The 23,470-nt window shown below is 34.7% G+C and overlaps 5 protein-coding genes across 5 annotated transcripts; 2 read left to right on the top strand and 3 right to left on the bottom strand.

Moving 5' to 3' along the window:
* Positions 1-871: 871 nt before the first annotated feature.
* LOC120280369 (nucleophosmin) lies at positions 872-3,677 on the bottom strand. The gene is made up of 7 exons (XM_039287192.1): positions 3,432-3,677; positions 3,201-3,311; positions 2,615-2,683; positions 1,794-1,925; positions 1,593-1,670; positions 1,382-1,516; positions 872-1,293 (listed from the first exon to the last, which is right to left on the bottom strand). The coding sequence occupies exons 1-7, from the start codon at positions 3,636-3,638 to the stop codon at positions 1,108-1,110; spliced, it is 918 nt and encodes a 305-aa protein (XP_039143126.1). The 5' UTR covers positions 3,639-3,677; the 3' UTR covers positions 872-1,107.
* An 821-nt stretch (positions 3,678-4,498) lies between these two features.
* Positions 4,499-6,837, bottom strand: LOC120279943 (F-box/LRR-repeat protein At4g29420). The gene is made up of 2 exons (XM_039286623.1): positions 6,356-6,837; positions 4,499-5,516 (listed from the first exon to the last, which is right to left on the bottom strand). Exons 1-2 carry the CDS (start codon positions 6,807-6,809, stop codon positions 4,672-4,674), a joined length of 1,299 nt encoding a protein of 432 aa, XP_039142557.1. The 5' UTR covers positions 6,810-6,837; the 3' UTR covers positions 4,499-4,671.
* A 696-nt stretch (positions 6,838-7,533) lies between these two features.
* LOC120280958 (vacuolar-processing enzyme-like) lies at positions 7,534-12,474 on the bottom strand. The gene is made up of 9 exons (XM_039287922.1): positions 12,215-12,474; positions 11,322-11,486; positions 11,082-11,238; positions 10,201-10,286; positions 9,899-10,098; positions 9,191-9,239; positions 8,892-9,104; positions 8,574-8,780; positions 7,534-7,954 (listed from the first exon to the last, which is right to left on the bottom strand). Exons 1-9 carry the CDS (start codon positions 12,413-12,415, stop codon positions 7,772-7,774), a joined length of 1,461 nt encoding a protein of 486 aa, XP_039143856.1. The 5' UTR covers positions 12,416-12,474; the 3' UTR covers positions 7,534-7,771.
* Positions 12,475-15,574: 3,100 nt separating this feature from the next.
* Positions 15,575-20,869, top strand: LOC120280383 (uncharacterized RNA methyltransferase CT0009). Its single transcript, XM_039287222.1, has 10 exons — positions 15,575-15,949; positions 16,027-16,269; positions 16,352-16,516; positions 17,622-17,731; positions 18,741-18,849; positions 19,276-19,431; positions 19,648-19,763; positions 19,846-20,012; positions 20,513-20,643; positions 20,728-20,869. Exons 1-10 carry the CDS (start codon positions 15,611-15,613, stop codon positions 20,833-20,835), a joined length of 1,644 nt encoding a protein of 547 aa, XP_039143156.1. The 5' UTR covers positions 15,575-15,610; the 3' UTR covers positions 20,836-20,869.
* Positions 20,870-21,064: 195 nt separating this feature from the next.
* Positions 21,065-23,429, top strand: LOC120280385. Its single transcript, XM_039287225.1, has 8 exons — positions 21,065-21,185; positions 21,279-21,490; positions 21,571-21,657; positions 21,877-22,137; positions 22,261-22,422; positions 22,491-22,544; positions 22,636-22,782; positions 22,918-23,429. Exons 2-8 carry the CDS (start codon positions 21,326-21,328, stop codon positions 23,296-23,298), a joined length of 1,257 nt encoding a protein of 418 aa, XP_039143159.1. The 5' UTR covers positions 21,065-21,185; positions 21,279-21,325; the 3' UTR covers positions 23,299-23,429.
* The last annotated feature ends 41 nt before the right edge of the window (positions 23,430-23,470 follow it).

Raw genomic sequence — 23,470 nt, 5'->3', positions numbered from 1 at the left:
TTTGGACATGTTTAATACATATTTATTGTTAAGAACTTAGCCCGGTCTAAATTATAAAATATATTTATTAATTAGTTATATATATATATATAATGGTTTTAATTGTCATTGAGCATTTATTAATTAATTTTATATACATTTATATAATATATATTTATTGTTGATTGTTATTGATTATAATGGTATGAATATTAGTGGTTGTGATTGAATAAAGATGTGTATTTGGTATTTTAATTTTGAAGTGTTTTGTAGAATAATATTTGATTATATTCACAGATTAATATTATTGTTAATTTTTTTATAATTTATTTATTATTTGATGAAAAATCTATTTGGGCAGGCTTGAGCATGCCTGGTTAATGGTCATTAAATTTGGACAAATTTTGGTAAAAGTTAAGGCTCATATTCTTGGGCTAAAGCCGAGTTTGCACGAACTTGAATTTAAATAATTATGGACCGAGCTTGGCACGAACCCGGCCCAGCCTATGAAAAGGTCTAGTCCTGATGATAAGAAATCAACTAAAGATTTTATTATAAAAATTAAAAACCCAACTTTACATTGTAAGATTTTTAAGTTGATTTCACCGTAGAAACATAAAAACAAATTGAAATGTTTTTATAGGACATTATAAAAGCAACATGAAGTTTTACATGAGGATCTCAACAATCATTCATTCTAGGGGTTTAGCCTTTTTTTTTCCTATATTTAGACCGGCTGAAATTTATTATTATAGAACTATTTTAATTTTTCATTAAATTATCAGACAATTTTATAAAAAACAATGCACCTAAAAAACAGATGCACATCACCTTTTGCATACCCAGTTAAGTGTGCTTTGAGGACAGGGCAATGATAAAGTGTATAACTAAAAGCGCTCAAATCATAGAATTAATTTGCCGCACTAAAATTGAGTCTCAAAACTATTTAGTTACAAATATTATCCAAAGAGAATGTAAAGCTATGCGTATCAATGCATCAGAAATTAGTGTACAAGACCTACACTCAAATTTTCAAGGGAACAAAAAAAAAGAGGGACTTGAGTTGGTACACTAATTTTAGTCTGCAAACAAGGTTTGTGATTTCCATAATGAAGTTGTTGTTCAGTCCTAAAGCTCAGCTTTGCCTGCCTTTGAAGTCTTCTGAGCCACTTTCTTACTCCACAGCCAATTCTTTACCTTCCCTGATACTTTGTTTATGTGACTCTTTATCATTGTTTTTGTTTCTGAAATGCCTTGCAGAATTGTCTGCTTGAAATCTTTCTTATGATTGTCTTTCTCCTTCAGAATTTTCCCCTGAAGGAAAACGAGTCCGTAAGTTCAAAGAAAATACAAAGAATATCTGATTTGAAATCACTTGATGAAAACAAGTTAAATATGTTACCAGATTGGCCGGAAATTTGTCATCTTCATCCTCATCGTCTTCATCGTCTTCATCGTCATCTTCACCGCCAAAATTGTTCATGTTCATCAAGTCTTCCCTGGAGTACATTTTCATATTTGGTGCCCCGGGCATGCCCTGAGAGATTATAGACAGTTTACATATAGAATCAAGAAAACTAATATTGTTTGTTACCATATTAAGCAAAGTGTACCTCCATTGATTTCAAGATTTTTTCCATTTCAGCCTCTTTCGATGACTTGGCAACAAAAGGCTCACCAGGAACTCTATCCTGCATGCAATTCACAAATTTGTATTTTAATAACATATTAATCAGGATTCCAATGTTTTTAAATGCAAAGCAATGGAATATTCTCTTTGAATAAGAATTTCAATTATATATGAATACAATTACCTTTGGAACTGGAGGTGGCTTGACAGAGCATGCTTTAGAAAGGTCATTGCAGAGAAAATCTATCAAGGCATCAACTGAAGGCTTGCTTTTATACAAATACTCAGCAACATCAGTATCTGAGTACCCCATGACCTGCAATAGAATAGATGGAGGTTAAGAAACACAGACAAATGGAATAATATGTTTCCCTGAAGATTTGATACATAGCAGGCTATCTAATTATAACAACTTCGCGTGCTTACGAATAATTTCATTTTAGGGAATGGCCCCGGATATTTTAATGCCTAAATCAACATCAAATCCCATGAATAAAATTTTCACCTCGCCCATCCTAAACAGAAATCCACCATGAATGGGCCAGTAAATGTTGGCCAACTACACCCACAACAGGCAATTTATGCCAGCATCAAAGGACTAGAGAACATACACATCAAAAACCAAAATGGTTAATTATGCATGTGATTTTGACACCCCCTGGCGTCAACCTTTGTGAAAACAATCATGAGGCAACCACTAAAATTTTTGTCATTGAATGTATTCTTTTCCAATCCTTAAAACCTTTGAATAGAGAAGAAGAACAAGTGCAATGGCATTATTTTTGGTAAAATATAGAGTTAGCATTGCCTACTCCGTGCAGAATCAACTCTTATGTTAAAATGGTAATCTCAGATGCTATACAATTTTCCCATTTAAATTATCACCGCAATAAAGGCAAACACATTTTGTCATAATCATGCAGTTTCTTTCTTTAAATGCAATAAGGAAAAAGAAGAAACAACAGATTGAATCACAATGCAAAATAATGAGAAGATTATATCCACCTCCTGACAAGCTCGCTCAATGGTCTTACATTCTGAATTACACTGTCCTTCAGTGCCTTGATCAACAAGCTGGAAAAGAGAAGCAAAACATTAGCAATGATACAAACCGGTCAAGGAATCATCCATCAGATATAAAACTATATAATGCTCTAATAAGATAAGCACCAAAGATCATATTTTCAAACAATGTAGTTTCTAAATAAGAACTGCATACAATTAGGGCTAAGAAGGTTACAGAACAAATACCAATTCCATCCCACCCTGATCACACAGATGCCACAACAGCAAAACAAGCACGGAATTCTTAGGGAAAAAAAAAACAAGAAGAAGAAAAATCTAAAATAGCTAGGATTGAAATAAATGGTTTCTACTAAAAGAAAAAAAAAACATCTTTGATAACAAGTTCAAATGATACTTATTAATGTTGGAACCATGTTGCACCTTGAAATTCATCAAAACAAAGTTTGAATTTATAGAATGCATTTCACAAAAGAAAATACAGCTCCCAAACTACTTCATGCTAAAATGATAAATTTAAATGAATCTAAGAAAGAAATTTAAAAGAAAAAGGAACACAGTTCTATACCTCCAATTTGTCTCCTTTCTCAACAACATCAATCCGGAGGATCCAATCCGCCTCCTCCTTCTTCAAATTACACACATTCTCCGCAATCTCAATGATCTGAAACTCCGAAACCTAAATCCAAATCCCAAAACCACAACCAGCCCATCAGATCCAATCAAATCCAATCCAAAACGAACCCAAAAACAAAGAGAAATCAAAGTAGCCATAAAGAATAAAAAAAAAAAATCACACCTTTTTAGGCGAAACCAGTGCCTCCTTCTTCTGGACAAGGTTGTGAATCTCTCTGGCGATCTTCTCACAGACCTGGCACTTGATGAAGGGTATGTCCTCTCGACGGGCCACTGAAACAGGCTTCTTCGGAGAAGCAAAGGCAAGAGGAGAGCATGAGAAGAAGAGAAGAAGGAGAGCAAGGGAGAGACCGAAGACGAGCCGCGCCATGGCTTCCTCTCGATCTTCTTCTTCTTCGTCTTCTCCGATGGAAACCATGATTTCCGCGAAGTCTTTAATAAACCCTGTGTGAGTTTTCTCCACGTCACCAATCCGAGCTGGCATATTTTGATTGGCTGATCTTGTGAAGAACTCCCAATTATTTTTATTTTTTATTATCTGTTCCTTAAAAAAACATAGTTATTTCTATATTCCTATAATTGATTAATTACTCACATGGTAACTTTAAAAAAAAATTAAAATAAGCAAATTTGGTTTATATATTACTTCCTCGGTCCTTTTTACCTATCTCATTTTAGAGGTTTTATTTTATATTTTTTTGCTTTTTATCTAATTTTTTTAATGTAATTATACAATTTTTAATAAATTATATTCAACTATATATTTTATTAAATCATATTTTAAATAAGAATAATTTTAAAATATCAATATAATTTTTATAAATTTTAGATTACCAATAAAATTTAACTATTTTTTTTAATTCATGTGAATTATTTAAAATGGACAATTAAAAAGGACCGGAGAAAGTAATTTATTATTTCTAAAATATTATTATTATTTCTTGATTTTTACTAAGAGCATGATATTTTGTTAAATACAAATATATTATAATTTCAAGGTTTAGATGGTTTACCTTACCCAAGAAGTTTGAATTTTATAAGTTAAAAACACTAAAAAAAAAAAAATATTTTTTTATGACTCCTGGCACCTCACCCTAGGAAACTGATACCTTGAAAACCGGAAAATCAACAACAAACATGGTATGGATAATAATCATTGTATTTTTTTTAAGATACAGTTTTGTATATATTACTTCCCTGCAAAGTATATATACTAATCACAAATCACAATTTAATGAGGATAAAAGCCATAACCAGCTACTTCATGAATTTGAAAACTCTGGCCAGCAATTCAAAAATACAATGAATAATTCACCAGAAAGCATTCTACAAGCATTATGTTATTTCACAAAGTCCAAAATTTTGGACTACAAAGCAAATTAAGCAGCTGCATTTTTAGAGGACTATTTCCACATTCCCCATTTCCACCTTATCCTTGCAAAACTGCTGCTACACTTGGAAACAAACTGGTTTCTGTCAATTGTTGAGACATCAGCATGGAACAGGATTGTTACCAGGCAGTTTGGGAGACAGAAATTAAGAATGCAAACCACAAAACTAAAATCCAAATCAAAAGGTGGCAGATGCACCTCCAAATACTTCAGTTTCTGCCATTCAACTGGCATCTGAAGGCATCGGGGCTCGAAACAGTTGTTTATTATGCGCGGTCCCAATTTAAGATCATTCATGCCGGGGAAGGAGATCAGAAGGTCCTCGAAGGTAAAAGTTCCGGTAGTACATTTGTCTGAATATTCGGGTGCATCGAGTTCCAGCTTCCTGACTGCCTTGCAACCTTTAAACAGCTTGATGAGACATTGCACATCCGAAGCCACCATCTTAAGAGACTCGAGATTAAGGAGCCCTTCCAATTGAAAGATTCCGCTCGGCTTATTTATCTCCAAATTGAGTTTCAGAAGTGAAGGTGTTTTAAGAACAACAGACCTAGGCTCGACACATGTCAAGTTCAGCTCAATGAGTTCGGGTGCATCGATGGTCAAAGAATACGGGTAATTGGATACCGTCCAATGACAGACCCTTAAGTGTGGGAGGTGAATCTTTGGATATTTAAGACCTCCAACTTTAATTAGCTTCAGAACCTGGAGAGAAGGAAAGGCTGCATTCAACTTATCCAAGTTCTCATCTTCAAGTCTAATGAATTCCAGAGCCAGAGCTGTCAATTTCAGCATTGGCTTCATACGCTCTACTGATAACCAAGCATTTTTCAACTCTAAAGATCGAAGGTTGTCACCTGCAGCCGCAAAATTTTTACCTCAAAAGAGTACCTTATCAAAAGTAATATTAACTATTTTCATGTTCGAGTTCTTTAGACTTGCTAGAATATAATGGTCATTCAATCAACCACTGGTTTAGCAACATTTCCGACGAAATGCAATGGTTAATTTGCTGAATGTGTAATCAAACAACTGTGCCAAACTATTATATCCAGCGAAAAAACAAAACATAAAAGAGTAATGTTTGTTTAAATACTAATTCACTACAAAGTTGAAGGATGAATTCAAATTACTAAAAAACAATGGAAAAAAAGAAATGTGAAGGTAAAGTGTAACATACTGACAGTAGATTTGCAGATGAAAGAGTGCTGTATTCATTGAGTTTTCTGTTATTTTCTTGCTTTCCTCTATGTTTTCCTCCATCTAAACACCCAAACTGAATGCTAAAGAACAAATAGAGTGCAAAATCTCAAGTGCAAACCCTAATTCCAGCCAGAACATATATCCAATCAAGAGAGTGATCCAATGAGAACTACTAATCCTCAAGATTGAGCATTCTAATCAAATGAACGCCAGAATTATCACAAAAACAGCAATCTCATCAAAAGCTAAGAGATATTCCAAATGCTTCCCAAGAAAATCAAATCCTTGGAGGTCCATAACAATGAACAATATGCACGGTTTCCGGGATAATTTCACATCCAATTAAAAAAAATTACATTTTTCAACAGAATTCAAGAGAATTAACACGAATTATTTTCAGCTGAATCCATTTAAAGAAGATGAACCAATCTAAAAGCACAATTCAAAAGGTAAACAAAATGAAAAACAGAGAATTCAAGGATAGAAATCTCACAGTGATCAGAGATGAAGCAGAGGGCAAGAGACCTCCGCCAGCAGGACTGGATCCAATAATCTGAGATAGAAAGCGAGGTAAGGCGAGGGGAAAGGATGGGGAGCCATTGGGAGAGGAAGTCAACGGCGGTGAGGTGGAGGTCGTCTGACTCGTCGGGATCCTCCTCGCCAGTGGCGGACGGAGGGTGGTGGACGGAGAGGCAGAGGGAGAGGAAGGAGGAGGAGAGGAGGCAAGCGAGGTTTGCGACGAGGGATTTGAAAGGGACGAGATCTTCGGCTGTGGCTGGATCACGGGATCGGAGGAATCGGTCCGGTGAGCAGGTGACGTGGACGGCGGTGACGGCGTAGGATAGCGATCGGAGGGTCGAGCAAGCGAGGCGGCAGCGAGCAAGGTCGGTGGAATCGGAGAGCCGGCTCAGGATGTCAACGACGAGATGGCAGGGAAGCTCCTCCATTTTTTCCCTTTTTTTTTAATTTTTTTTTAATAATATATATAAGAGGAAAAACCATCTTATAATAATAATAATAATAATAATAATAATCCAGTGAACTCGATTTCATGTTCTCTCTCCCTCCGTTCTTTTTTATTTGTTACAAATTCATTTCATACTCTTTTTTATCTGTAATTTTCTAATATTAAAAAATATTTAGTTTTTTTTTCAAAATTACTCGGAATAAATTAGGGGTAATTTAAAAAAAAATAATAACTAATTTTTTATAAAATTTTATGAAATAAGTTTATTAAAATAACTACAATGATGACTGTTTTTAGTAATGAGTTTATAAATTTTATTTTTTATTTATTATATAATATAAAGATTAATTACATTAAAAAATTGTTATTTTTTAGACAATTCAACGGATAAAAATAACCCACGTCTTGATTGTGTTGAAACTACTATAGAAAAAAAACTGTGTCCATGGATCATTTCCCACATTGCTATTGGATGCATATCTAATAGCTATCATCATCCCATCACGTGTCATGTTTACCAGTATTAAACAATATTAAGTAATTATGAATAATAAATAATAATAAAATTTGCATAAAGTAATAGCCTTAGATTAACAACTAACATCAAATTTTTTTTTTTAAACAGTAATTTTAAGTACTCAATTATCAGACTTAAACATTTCACAAATAATTCATAACCCTTTCAAATTACATTTATTATAATATATAATAATATATAATTCAAATTTTTATTTAATTTACATAAGCGAGTTGATGTGACAGTCCTTCCCCCAACCAACGTAGGAAAGTAAAGTCCTTCAACTTCAGCAAGTAAACATTCCACACACAATTAACAAAACCATCAAGGCATGTTTAACACAATATGTTTGTATATATATATATATATATATATATGCAAAAAAAGGACTAAAGAACAATATGTTTGTTAGTTAAATACATCTCTCAAGCACTAAAACCACTGTGGATGGAACTCCAAGGGTTGGGAGGAATTCTCACACAAGCTTGAGCAGACACTTCATGCATCCTTTCCGTATTGATGCCAGCATTGCATATGTTTGCTAAGGATCTCATGTGTCTCATTCCATACTGTGATAGAGATCCACAGTATGTTTCAAAAGTTCTAACCTGAAATCAAGAAAATTTTCCTATAAATTCATGGTGCAAGTCATCTGAATGTAGACATAAATAGCATGCAAACAAAAAAACAATAAACCATTAGTCCCAACTATTGGAGTCCACTGCATGAATCTTTCCTTTCATATTGTTCTATTGCAAGCCAAAAGACAAGATAAACGAAAATCGGACATATATGTTGTTAAGTTTTTGCTAGACATTCTTTAAGTCTACTTTTTCATTTTCCACGACTCTCGGCTCTCCGCCTCAAAAGCTTCCGCCCTTTTTATGGAGTATCCACCAGTCATCTACGGACATATCCATATAATATTAATTGATATTCTATTGACTTGTAATAAGTGCCACTCCCAATGTATTTTGGATAAATTCAATTAAAATTGGTATGCTAGCATGCTTAGGAAGGAGACAATAATTTAAAAAAATCTTGAAAAAATAGTTTTTTATGATTATATTGGTAATAATCAAGCAAAAGGGTATTAGTTAGAGCATGCTCAATGGACAACAGGGACAGAATAGCTGTTGGATGGTTAGGACACCGCAACCCTTTTTTTAAAATGTTGCATTTAGAAGAAACAGAATGGCAGGAATTTTCAGTGCATAAGGTACATACCATTGACTTGAGGCAGTCCCAGTCATCTACTAAAGGTTGCCCTGATGGTCTAACTGTCTTTAGAGTTTCTAAACTTTGGTCTGATCCAAAGAGAAGCTTCCCAATGGCTTCCATACTGTTGTCCACATGGACTCGATGGGATATAACATCAAACATCTGCTTCTGACTCTCATGTTTCTTACGAGAACCTTCTGGTGACCTTTGAAACTATCACAGGGACAAAGAATGCAGAGAGTAGAGATTAGAAATGGCATCTGGCATCTTATCCTTCACAATGCATGAGTTGTTTAACCAAATGAATGAGCAGACACAACCGACCTTATTCCAGAAATAAACAAGGTCTGCATCACGCTGGTTAACAGCCCTTGAAAATGATGGTAATGAGTTACCATCCACAAAACTAACATTGTCATTGACAGGGTTTGATCCCATGTACGAGTATAGAAATTCTGCACCAAGATTTGGATCTCCATATTGCATGACATGGGAGCCATAAGTATCCAGACCATGAGCTGCTGTCCTTGTTTTGACCTGTTAACTCATACCAGACATGCATATTCAGCTAGCAATGCACCATGCAAAAATACTGGAGGGACTCGGAACTTGCAATTACTTACAAGATTATATTGTTGTTTCAGAGTTTCAGTCCGCAAATTGTGTACATCACTGCAGGCATAGAGAAGAAATTACACCCATGACACAAAAACCAAAGCTCAGAAATAGGGGGAAAATCAAAATAATTTAATCTCTACCACTAAACTAACTCCTTCAGTCAATAATGAAGTGACAAAAGTCAATAACATAAGATGCCATAATCACTAGCTTAATGTCACCCAAGTTAATTTAGTTGCATTGTAAAAAAAGGATATCAAACTTAATTGTATAAATTCTATCAGCAATAAGAAAAAAAAATCAGCACAGTATTTCCATGATCTTTCTAAAATGAAGAATTATAGCATTCAAAAGTGAAACTGAAAACAACAACAAATATCAGCCATCACAACCAATCCACATCTCTTTCAAATATGAAGACTTCAAGTTCAAAATTTTGGGTAAAGTTAAGTTTTCTTTAAACTACAGAGATCATATTGGTCAACATCCAAGAATGATATCTACAGCTATGATTCACGTGTTTCAAATGCTTGTGATGATTTTTCAACTCATAAAATACCCTACATAAATGGTATAAATTTTCACTCTATGATGCCCTCAGAATTGTTTTTCCAATCAAGGACTTTGTGAGTGTCAGGTGTGCCGTAATATCAATATTTTTTGCAATAATAGAGTAAATTTCGTTTCTAACCCAGTGAGAAAAAGATAGGTACCTGTCTTCCATCCAAGACACACTATATAAATCACCCAAACAAGTACAGTACTCTGGAGGAGGACCAAGTAAGTCTCCAGGACAGTAAGTTCCCCAACTGCTTTCGTCAGCATTTGATGCTGTAGTAGCATAAATATTTAAATCTTCAGGAAGCAGACCTTCAAAAATGCTCCCTGATTCACAAGCCTCAAGATAGAACACCTAATGTTATCAATACGAAGATTTTGTCAGTGATTAATTTAAAATTTCGCTACAGAAGATGGAAACCACAATCCCATATTTAAAATGCAGATGATAGGTTACCATGCTTTTATAAGATTGAGAAGCATGCTTCTTCTTCAGCACTTCAATGAGGTCAATTGCATAAAGATAAGGAAGGGTGGGCATCCCTGAAATAGAAAAACATGAGAAAGAGGTAATGAATCTCATTCTCAAAAGCCATCCAGCCAAATTTAATCATCATAATAATTATCTAATAACAAATAACATACTCAACCATGTCTTAAAAACAGAAAGATTTGAATTGCACAGAATGAAGTTTGACCATATTCACACTAATCAAAGCAGCATATATAAAATGAGAATGCCATTTAAAAGCACATATGCCTATACCTGTAAATGATCCAATACAACCCTTGTTCATATTTACAGTTCTACTTATGTTCCTTGAAAACCTATCAAAACCAACTAGCAACCAAAGGACAAATAACCAGTGGCATGGATGCAGAAATGACAAGTCCGGGAATAACAGCTTCTATGTTTTCCATATTGCCAATCACAGAACTACCGCACAGATGGATGAGGATTACCATGACTACACTATCGTAATGTCTTCCAAGAAAAGGGGCTGAAACAAGTCGTCCATTTGAACATTATTTGACTCTTTCAATTGTTTTTAGAATTCTAGTCATAAGGTCTTCTTTAAGGCTGTTCAATTGGAGTATTATTGATTCTCTTTGAAACAGATTGCCTTCCCCAGCCCCCCAACATTAATTAGGAAGTTTTAAAAAGAATTGTTCTGCCACAGTGTGCCCCAATTTGATTGGCACTGTTTTAAAACTAGCAGAAACACTAAACAAAAGAAACAAAATAGCTAAAATCAGCAGCATAATTAGCAATGAGTTTTAAGAAAAAACACAACAATGAATGGCATAGGCACACGATAATAGTTCAGAACTACTAACCAAGGACCCCAGGACCGCCATGATCAGAGTAATATATGAAAATATGATCAGTGGGCCCACTATCAACAACCTTTCCACTGCCTCCACTTAGAGCACTTCTATTTCCAAGCAGAACAGCAAAAAGATTATCAACAGTTACATCCTCTCCAACATAATCCTGAAAGCGATAAATCTGATGGTGAGAAAAAAAGAAACAACACCAGAAAGGCCAAAGAATGATCTAAGGAAAACGAACCAAACCTTTGGAACACCAGCATACACATCTTCACCCTCTGGGTGGTTTATTACAATTCCTGGTCTAGGGTTATCCTCACTGTTAGCGATATCATCATACATGAACACAATGATGTTTTCATCTTTAAGTCCACCTTTCTTCAGTGTTTGGTATGCATGGCAGACATCAGCCTAAGAGAAAATATTGATTAAACGTCAAGACAATCTCACAAAGAGTAACACAAATCAGAGCAAACTACTTAACATGAAAAGATTCTAATAAATGCAATTTGTTCAAGAAGAAAATGGCCATTAAAGAACTGAGCAACATACTGAAGGAGAGACCCATCAAACGAATTCTCACCAAGGTGATCAATTTCAACAATTACTCACACCACATATTGTTCACAGAAATAAAAGCAAAATCACCGTAAATAATTTCATCGAAATTTGACAAGAAATCAGATTCTGTACATTCGATTGCTCTCCACGAATACAACAAGCAAAAATAAAACAAAATAAAAACCAGAAGATCCGTACTGTGTCTTGTCCCTATTCACTCTAACCTCGGTGCACACATCCTAGTGAAATTCGAAAGCTTTCCGTAAAAATCATACATCAACCTCACAACAATAATATTATTAGAATATCCATGAGACTCTAATTCACAAAGTGCCGCACAACGAAGCCCATTCCTTCCTACAAATCAACAAAAGACGATTTTTACTAGAAAAAAGCAATGGAAGATCCAGATAAAGGCATCAATCAGCATCAAAAGCGAACCAAATCAAATGCTCAAAATCTCTGATGCTTGATGATTGATGACCAGCACTGATGAACAAACAAACACAAAGCTCATGTACGACCCTTAAGATCAATAACAAGACTAAATCAAGTGAGTAGGCTTTGGATCGGTATACCTGGTGTCTATAGTTGCTAAAACCGGAGGATCCGGCGATGAGAACAGCCCACCGAGTGCTCGCCGAGCCCTCATCGTCTTCTCCGTTGAAATAGACGCCGTAGCGATCGGAAGGAAGCTTGAGGATGGGGTCAGCTTGGCTCGCCAGCACCGGCGAGCAAAGTACTAGGGCTAAGAGCGCGACGGCGAGTACTCTGGACATAGATTCGCGGCCTGTGGACGTCGTCGGAGGAAGAGATGAAGAAAGGTCGTTGGAATGGTTTTTCAAATCAATGCATTAATTATATTACATAGCAAGCAAGAAAATAGAAAATACATTTTTTTTTATTTAATATTTATTTAAAAAAAAAAAAAGTTAACATTTGTATCTTGTGCTATTCAATCAAAATTCTAGAAAATTATAAATTAATTAATATTTTAACTTTATTTTTTTGTTTTTTTATTTTTCTATTTTTTAGTAAAAGTCATTGAGAAAAATTACTTACTATCTTGCTGAAATAATTACTACTTAAATGATAAATAGTCAGACTGATTTTGAGTCAATATTATTTATTATAATACTATACAACATTATAGTTATATAATTTATTCACTATTTATTAGATTAGTTTATGAGAGAAATCTTTTTTTAAAATTATATGATAAAAAAATTTATTAATTTGATTCGATTTGCACCTTTTCAAAAAAATAAATAAATAAATTTGATTCCTGAAAATTTTTAAGACATGTAAATAATAAAATTTTAATCATCCATATAATATTTGACACCAAGTTAATAAATATTTAAAGATTAATTAAATAACTGTAATTGACACACTATTATATTTAATATGATAAATAGCGGTCTTTATTAATATATATATATATTTATATATATATATATATATATATATGTAAATTCAACATCCTACTCGTGAACCACTACCCTTGCAATAAAAAAAATTCAAAGGATGACCTATTCACGTCATCTATTTGTTGGCTTTATTCCATTTTTTAATCAAAATAAAATAAAGCGCCGATCAAAGTTATTCCAATAACACTTTTTTATAATTCTTTAATTAATTAAATAATAATCTGAGGCTTTTTTTAAATATTGTTTTTTAATTAATTATTAAAATAGGTATTCCCATAATTACTTACGAAAATAGGTATTTTTTATTTTTTTTATTAAATTTTAGTTTTTTTAATGTTACGAATTTTACTAGTTTTTTAATATTAATTTTTTTTTAAATTAGGGATCTCACTAGTTTTTTAATATTAAAATTTTATTTTATTTTTTAAAACTGCTCTTGTCCCTTATTTTTTTAAATAAAAAAACAGCTTTAAGTTAAATCCTTTATAATTTCATAATATTTTTTTATAATTGATTTTATTCCCACTTCTACTTTCCTATTTCTACTTTCACTAATTCTAACAGATAAAAATTATGGGTAATATTTGGTCAAAATTTTAACATATAAAAATTATTATGGTCAAAATTTTAATGTATAAAAATTAAAATTATCTCCAAATATTAGAATAGTCAAACAAGTTGTTAAGGTAGGTAGAGAGCATTATTGGGGGTTGATGGAATAAATTATTGGTGACAGGTGATACCTATCTCATCCGCGAAAGCCATTGGATCAAATTGATCCTAACAATCCATTTGTTAGGTGAACACCTATATAAACCGTCAAACTCCCTTTTACATAAACACACAAGCACTGTTGTAAGAAAAATTATCAATATAAAGAAGTTCTTCTCTAAATTTTATGTCATTCTAGTTTCTTTATTCTATTGCAAAGTTATTTTATTTCCTTGACATTCAAACCAGCAAAATTCATATTTTTATTATACTGAGATGACCAAGATGAGAATAACTATACAGACAATACCAAAGCAAGCACGGAAGATATTAACTTACAAGATTACATTGTAGAAGATCCTAGCAGACAAAGACAAAGAGTGGAAATGGCGATGCTGCTATTTGAGCCTCTAGCACATATGAGAGCACTTTGATTTGGAAGTAATACCTGCACCAGAATTTCCTAAATACCCTTCATTATTCGTCAACACATTAAGAGGGGCAATGACAGATGGAGAATTGCATGTAGGTATGCAATTTCAAAACAAAGATGATGTTGTAACAACGATAATTGATCTCCATACTCAATTAGCATATGATGGAAATTAACATGTACGTGATACTAATGTTTTCTATAAGGTTTTTTTTTGGAGTTTCCCCTCATGTGTGGAGACTTTCAAATATTGTAAGCCGATAGTTCAGCTAGATGGTACACATCTTTAGAAAAATATAAAAAGACTTTGTTGATGGCGATTGCACAATATGGTAATAAAAATATTCTTCCAATTGCAGTTGCCACTATGGAGGGAGAAACGTTAGATGCATGGCGTTTCTTCTTAGAGCATTTACGAGTAGATATGACACTGCAAGAGGCTATATGTTTTATTTATGATCGTCATCAAGCTATCAAAGGAGTATTTAGAGCAATTGGTCGATATGGCGCCCAAAATGATCCATATCTATATGATGATCTTATAATGCGAAAACCACCTTCAGGGCGCCCAAAATCCATCACAATTTGTAATGAGATGAACATAATATAAGGAAAGACGGTCAGCCAAAGTGTAGTGGTTTATGTTGCAATAAAGATCACAATTGTCGAAATTGTCCGAATGTTACTAGCCCAAGTTGTATGCCATAATGTAGTCTAGATATTGTAATCATTTTATAACATATGTAATTATTTTTGTCTATTCAAAATATCAAGTGAATTTCTTTTAGTTGTGAGATTAATTTTTACATATTAAATTTTGACTATTAAATTTTTTGAATGTTTAATATTTTGTTATTATGAAAAAATATTAAAATTATTTAAATTTTTAATAGTTTGTTAGAATTAGTGAAAGTAAATATAGGAGAGTAGAAGTGGGAACAAAAATAATCATAAAAAAAACTATGAAATTATAAAGGCTTCAATATAAAACTGTTTTTTAATTTTAAAACTAGTAGGGCTTCATTTAAAAAATAAAATAAAATTTTAATATTAAAAACTAGTGGGATCATAATTTAAAAAAATAAAATTTTAATATTAAAAAATTAGTGGAACTCATAATTTAAAAAAAAACTAAAATTTAATATTAAAAAAATAAAAAATTCCTATTTCCGTAAAATAATTATGAAAATACTTATTTTGGTAATTAATTAAAAGAAAAACAATATAAAAAAAAAACATGTTAATTATTTTAAAAAATTATACTTAAAGCCTTACACTAAAAACCGAAATTTTGATATTTTTGAAGGTTGTTAGCGTAAAGATCCCGGTTTCACAGGCCTTTTTATCGTTTGAGCAGCCAATACACATCGATAGCCAAAGCTTCGAGCTTTATCAGGGTAATGGTCGTTGTCCCAGGCTGCGCCGCCCGAAGCCTCGCCGTGCGCCCATGGCTGCAAGCAGTGCGCTGCTCCTCCGCCGCCTCACTCCCTCTTCCTTCTCCTTCCGAGACGGACGACGCTGCTGGAGCTTCGCAATCAACGCCGCAGCAGGGATCACCATCGCGCTCCTTCTTTCCTAAGCGCGGGCAGACGCTGGAGCTCGTGTGTGAGTCCCTGGCCTTCAAGGGGAAGGGCATCTGCAAGGCCGCCGACAACGGCTTCGTCCTCATGTGTGACCGCGCCCTCCCCGGCGAACGGTTTATTGGTCGGGTTTCTCGCAAGAAGGGTTCCTACGCTGAGGTTTGAATCCTCTTCACTTTGAACTCGTTTTCTTTCTTTTATCTCTTGGTCTTATGGATTCTTGGGATGGGTTGTAGGTGCAAAAGCTGAAGACAATCACACCGCACCAGAACGCCGTCGATGCACCGTGTGAATATGCCGGTCATTGTGGAGGCTGCAAGACGCAAAATTTGCTATACGAGGCGCAGATCGAAGCCAAGGAGCAGCAGGTCCGGGACTTAATCGTTCATGTTGGGAGGTTCGCAGAGAGAGATTCATTGTTTTCTTCTGTGATGAAACCTATTGTGCCGTGTGAAATTCAGTATCATTACCGGAATAAGGTTGGGTTTTGATGATTGAGATTTGGTGTTTTGATTTAAGACTTGGATGTTAGATTGATCCTTTTGCTTATTTGTCTTTCAGATGGAGTTTTCGTTTGGTTCCCGGAGATGGGTTCCAGCAGAAGAACTGGAAGAGGGGAAAGGTCAGAATGTGGGAGGCTTTGCGTTGGGGCTGCATGCTCCGGGGTTTTTTGACAAGGTCCTTCATGTTGAGAAGTGCCTACTGCAAAGTGAAGCTGCTAACAAGGTAACTTATTCAGTATTCTTCATGTTGAGGTACCATAGGAAGTAGCATTGTTTCCTGTTTGTCTTTTGGCTTCTTATTGATGTTATGGGATGCCTTTGGAGGACCAGTATGTCAGCATCATTTATAATTTTGTTTCGGTGAACACTGTTAGCAATTTTACATAAAAGCATAAACTGTTAGGTTGAATTCGGTGTAGGTTGCTGCTGTGGTTGGTTCCCACTATGGTGATTATGATTCATTAAAACATTCTGACTTTCAACTTTTGAGTTTGAATATGTAATAAATTCTGGAATTGCACACTATGGTTATTAGTAGTGAGAAACCAGAAGGTAAGTCCGTGGTGAGGAACTTTACTTATTAGTGACATGATATGTAGAATTGTCCTTAAAAATTATGAAACCAATGGTTGATGGTTTGGAGCACCTGAATGAGGAACTAGAGCTCAAAGTGAAATAAAGGTGCTGGTGGACATTTATAAATTATGCAAAAGAAGTAGAGTTAAGTATTGGTGGAAATGCTTAACTTTGTCATGAAAGGTTCATTCATAAAATGCTTTGAATTCATATGATAAAACTTGTTTGTAAAGAAAAGTGTTGTTTTTTGTATGTCAGTTCACTTGTGATCCATATAGGCATTCATGGTTTTCTTGCATTAAAAATATATGTTTCAAGAATGAACTACTGCATTTTAGAAAGAATTGGGATTGGTCTTGAATTATAGTGATCTGTGAATGGGTTAATTCTGTTGCCATGGCAGCAGAGGCATAAATTCAGTCAGGGCAACCATAACTTCATATCATAGTAAAGGAACTACTGCAGTAAGTCAAAAGGGGGAAGAACACACATCAAACTTATTTTTTCATTCTAAAAATATTTATTGTCTTTGTCATATATATATATATATATATATATATATTTAAAGTTTGTTACTATCATTTATTCTCACTATGTCCTTATTGTGTAATTTTTCTATGTAGTTTTTACTGCCTTTGTTGTATGTGTTATATTTTATCCCTCCTGTGAAGTTTATAGTATCACTATACATATTTTTGTTCTTCTCTGTAGATTTAAATGCTTTCTTGTTTATTAGTTTTCTAATTGTATAGGTTCTTGCAGTTATTCAAAGTAGCTGGAGAAGTCCTGATCTAGGCCTTTCTCCATACAACGTCCATACTCATACTGGGTTTCTTAAACACCTGATGCTAAGAACTGGAAGGTAATATTTTCATCTTTTTAAAGTAACAACATTTATCCATAAATGGTTACTCTGTTTTGAAGATTTGAACCATCTCCCTCTTGCTTTTGAATTTGAGAGCACAGATGCCTTTTTATACAAGCACCTCTCTTTTTCATTCTTTTTTTTAAAAAAAGAAAAGGTCAGTTCATTTTCAAGAATGGTTTTGCCTAATGCCTAAAATTTAGTTTCACCGAACTTTTATGGGTAAAATTCCCAAAGTTCATATTGTGGGTGGTTCCACATTAGCATATAGGAGTAAATTTCAATTAAAAAAACCCCCAAGAACCAGGTATAAATTTCTCAACTCATCACCAAAGGTAACACTTGAATAGGGAAAATGTTTTTCTAATATTGATTCATCATCTGTGAAGCAAGTATCTATCTTGATGTTGTTTTAAATTTTTAATGGTTCTGCTTCAGCTTGATATATAACAGGCAACTTTTGAAGAAATAATAAAGCATAAATAAAGAAAATGGGTTTGGTTGTTGTACTTGATATATTTTGTACATGTATCATTTTATGCATGGTTGATTTTTTACATTGGCCAAAGATAAGAAATCACATTTGCTTCATAGTCTTTGTTCAATGATTCCAGTAGAAGATGATGTTCATTGAGTAAGAGAGTTCCATTGCCATAGATTTAACGGGAGTGATCTTATTTATTTATTTATTTATTTTAATTATTTTGATCAAGGATCAAGGCTGAAATCTTTTCATCTAGCTACTGTGATAATGGTGAAAAAGTACCGTTTGAGAGTAGATTTAATTTATGAGTGTTGTGCTTTGTGTAAGAAAATTCTTCATAAAATGCTGAGCGTATTTTTAACCTCCTATGACATATTTTGTTCACTTGTCTTGGCTAGTTTCTGTGTCATCATACTGTTTTCTTGTTTAGGATTTTTAAAATAAATAAATAAATAAAATTAAGATACAATTTTTCTTGTCTTTTGGATGGTCTAAGTAACTAATATTTATCTTTTCTTTCAGAGATGTCAGGACAGGGCTGCCAGAACTCATGGTTAACTTTGTGACATCAAGCTACAAACCTGATCTATTGGAGCCTTTAGTCAACAAGGTGTCAGCTATTCCTGAAGTGGTATGTAATTCATGCTTTTTTTTTTTTGTTTATCCTTAGCAATCAATTAGCTTGTGAGTTCATATGCCCGCTTAAGGCATTAATTTGCCACTTAAATTATATTTTAGGATGAAGCAAAGATATGTGTTTTACTAATTGACTAATTGACTTTGGAGAAAGAATGTCGATCTGCACCTGCCATTTGAGCTGCTTGCATTAGCATGTCATCCATTTCTTTTGAAAAGAAATTTTTAGACCTTGTTGAATAATAATATATATTATAAAATTTGTCGATGAATCTAAATTGCTTTTGTTGTGCTATACTATGGATTTTTTTGCGAGGGTGAAGAGTTAAGGCATCATCAATCTGATTTGCAACTAATCTTTGCACCTAGTTTGCCTCTCACAGATTTGGTGTTGTGATGTCTGTTTTACTTATGTGGATAGGTCAGTATCATGAATAATGTGAATACTTCTGTTGGCAATACATCTGTTGGGGAGGAAGAATATATCTTGTATGGGAAGTCAACAATCACCGAGATCTTGAGAGGACTTACATTTCAGATATCCGCCAATTCCTTCTTTCAAACCAATGCCCACCAGGTTCGCTACATACTAAAAATCATAGTAATTTTTTGTGTGTTAGTTTATGGACTGTTCTGATCTCTCAGCTTGGCTTAAATTCACTGTAGTGTGTGTGTGTGTCCAGATTCACTGTAAGATGGAACTTGCTTTTCCTTAGTATCAAAACAAGGTGTTATTTTTTCCCTTTAGAATCTGAAAGTCCTAAAGTCTGCTGCATTTGATGAACTTATGCAGGCTGAAGTACTCTATAAACTTATTGGGGACTATGCCGGACTTAAAGGAGATTGCTCAGAGATTGTCCTTGATCTTTTCTGTGGAACTGGTACCATTGGTTTGACCCTTGCCAGAAGGTAAAGATTCTATTTCTAACTCGCCCTGGCATTGTGTCGTAAATTCATAAAATTCATAAAATGAAGATTACTTTAATTCCAGGGTAAGACATGTTTATGGCTATGAAGTTGTGGCTGAGGCCATCTCAGATGCTCGTCGAAACGCTGAACTCAATGGCATCAATAATGCTACCTTTGTTCAAGGGGATCTTAACAAAATTAATGACTCATTTGGAAACAATTTTCCTAAGCCGGATATTGTTATTTCAGGTACCATTTTACTGAAACTTTCTTTCATGTTAATTATTTGTCTGTTTCTTCTTTGTATTGAACCCCACAAACTTGACATGCAGGTGCGCCATTCATGTAAAACCATGATTAGTTTATGATTTACTATCACTAGGGGAAAACATAACATGGGTTTGTCGCCTCTAAAAGCTCTGTTTGAAGTTTAGATTTTTTTCTTTCTTTCTCCATGCCCACTCTTTTATGTAAATTATAACAAAATAATAAGCCTGAATGTGTGGTTAGAGGTGGCTTTAGTGAGAGTTCCATCCTGGTATGGTCTGAGCATGACAATATGCCCTAGTGGTTTAATTGGGATGTGGTTTGTAATGTTCTGAGTTAAACTATAGTTAAATGGATTACACAAAATCTACAAGGTTTTTTCAGGCTTCTTGAACCCTTCTAGCAATTAGGATGAGAATATATTTATTTGGTAATTATTTATTCCCACCAAAACACTAATGTATCTTTGAATATCATTGCAGATCCCAATCGTCCGGGCATGCACTTGAAGCTGATTAAGTTTCTCCTGAAACTTCAGGCGCCACGCATCATCTATGTTTCTTGCAATCCAGCCACCTGTGCCCGTGATCTCGACTACCTATGTCATGGTTTGGTATGTGATGCTCATACAATTGCCTCTTAATTCAGCTTTGTAAATGGAGAATAATGCTCAAGTTTCATAAATAACTCTATGCAGGGTGATCAGGGTATTTCTGGATGCTACCAGCTGAAGAGTGTGCAACCTGTGGACATGTTCCCTCACACTCCTCACATAGAGTGTGTCTGTTTGCTTGAACTTTTTTGAAATCAGGCACTTATAGATGGCTGGTTTGCTCTTTGTTGTGATATTAACTCATGCTCTTGTTGATCAGGCATTTCTTTGATTGGTGTCTGTGCTAATCCATTGGAGGAATATTGTAATTCATGAATATTGAGAGTGTGATAAGTAACATACTTATTTATAGTCATAATATTTAATGTTATGATCATGCACTAGTTGCCTGTCTATGCGGCATGGTCAGCATGAAGTTCTTATTCAAGACAATGACCTTCCTTTTCTGCTTTTGATTTTAGCAACAGAAGGCTGAGGATTGGCCTGCCAGATTACTATTCTTACACCAGGCCTATATTTCATGTCATGAACACTGAACAGAGGCAGGAAAAAAATGATGACTAATTTGACCAATTCACATGTTCTGGAAATTACTCCTTTTCTTCTTTATGTACCTTCTCTATTCTTTGTGCTAGGAGAGGAAGCTTTCTTTAGAGTTTTGAGATAACCACTGTCAAACATCATGGTTACGGAGCTGGGGAAGACGGTTGTTTTATTAGCCTTGCTTTGTATTGCTTCAAGGATTGGGGTGGTGAATGGCAAACGGAGCATTCCATCTCAGGGGAAAGAACTTGAAGTGGAGAAAAAATTGAAGTCGCTCAACAAGCCATTCATAAAAAGCATTAAGGTCCTGTATCCTTCTTTAATTTAATTATTGGCTTATTCAGGTGATGTCTCCATATAATCTTTCCTTCAATGATCTTACAGAGTGGAGATGGTGATATCATAGACTGTGTTGATATCAAGAAACAGCCAGCATTTGATCATCCTCTGATGAAGAATCATGTTATCAAGGTCTGGCATTCTTCATGTGTATATTTTTACATATATAAATTTTACTGAAGACTGAAGTTTTGGCTAGGATAATTGGCCTTTACATTTTATTGTTCTCCTAGTTTAGAACTACAACGTAGTTTGCCTTGTGAGTAAGCAGAACAATTCTTTTTTCAATGCCACCTTAAATAAGAGATGGAATAGGGTTCTTATCTACCAGAAAATTTTATTATGCTGCAGAAGTTTCCCAGTATTCCAACAATGGGTGCTATTTCTCCTGTTCCACCAAGGCTGAATTCTTCAATGCCCTTCTCTCAAGTTTGGCGCAGGAGTGGGAGCTGCCCTGCTGGAACGATTCCGATCCGCAGGGTTCTGAAATATCACTTGCTAAATTGCTCTTCCCTTGCAAGATACGGGATGAAAAATTCTGGTATGGTCATGAAGCATGGTTTTCTCATTCACGGTCATACATTTGCATTGGGATTAGAAAATAACCATTCAGTAAGTCTGTTTTTTCAACTTCTTAGCTATACATACATTCTTTTTGCTGGGTAAATCATAGTATAATCAACATCAAAAAAGAGCATTCTTCCTCAGAGGAATATGGCTTCTTGTGTGAATCAGGTTGTGGTGCTGCACATTGGAGGTTTTAACTTTCTTGGAGCAAAAGCGTACATTAATGTGTGGAATCCTCCAGTTGAAGCTGATGATGAGTATACCACTGGTCAAATTTGGTTAAAAAATGGACCTGTAGATAACTCGGACACCATTGAGGTTGGATGGATGGTTAGTCTCTCCATCCTTTACTTCACAGTTAAGATTAAAATACACAATAATAGTTTCCTCTTCTTCAGGTTAATCCTTCTGTTTACGGCGATAGGCAAACCAGACTATTCATATACTGGACTGTGAGCTTTCTGCTATTCACATATGCATTATTCTTCAGTACCAAATGTTAATGAAATCATTTGAACTAATTGTCGCCATTTGATGTGGTAGGCTGACTCCGGAAAGTCAACTGGCTGCTTTGACCTACTTTGCTCTGGTTTCATTCAGATGAACAGAGATGTAGTTCTTGGTGGCACTATCACGCCTATGTCTTCATTCCACGGGCTACAATCTTACATATCCTTAGAAGTTTTCAAGGTAAGAAAAATTAACACTCAACAAACTTTGAATCAACAAAATAAGGATACAAGGTGCAATGAAAAGGACATCACCTTTGAGCCAAATTTATGAACATATATTTATGACGTGCTGTTGCATTGTGAATATCTGCAGGACCCCAAACAAGATGCATGGTGGCTGACATTTAATACAAACATTGTCATTGGTTACTGGCCAAGCAAAATCTTCAACCACATGCAAAATACTGCAGGGACCTTGCAGTGGGGCGGTGATGTCTACAGCCCCAGGATGCACACCGGGGGCACAGCCACCGGCATGGGCAGCAGCCACTTTGCATTCGAACACTGGAGTATGGCTAGCTTTATCGCGCAGCCCAGGATGATGACAACCTCATTGGCTTATGAGTACCCCAAATCTGCAACTGTTGTTGCCACGGAAATGAAATGCTATGCTGGAGAGATCTATTCCGAAGGCTCCGGCGAGGAACCATTGTTCTACTTTGGAGGCCCTGGACTGAATATGTTCTGTCCTTGAGCATGCAACGAAGTTCTTCTGTTGAAAGACATAGACTGTGACTTCAAACTTAGGTTTTATTAAGATGAATTGTATGGTAGCATTATCCTGGTCTATCATGTTGGAATGAAGAATTATGTGATGATCTTTAATGTTTTCTTGTCTTTTGCCTCCAATAACTTCTATATAATGT

Source organism: Dioscorea cayenensis, chromosome 17 (assembly GCF_009730915.1).
Source record: "Dioscorea cayenensis subsp. rotundata cultivar TDr96_F1 chromosome 17, TDr96_F1_v2_PseudoChromosome.rev07_lg8_w22 25.fasta, whole genome shotgun sequence".
Taxonomy (NCBI): Eukaryota; Viridiplantae; Streptophyta; class Magnoliopsida; order Dioscoreales; family Dioscoreaceae; genus Dioscorea; species Dioscorea cayenensis.
Note: the sequence above shows the minus strand (reverse complement) of the source record. Positions and strands in the feature narration are given on the sequence as shown.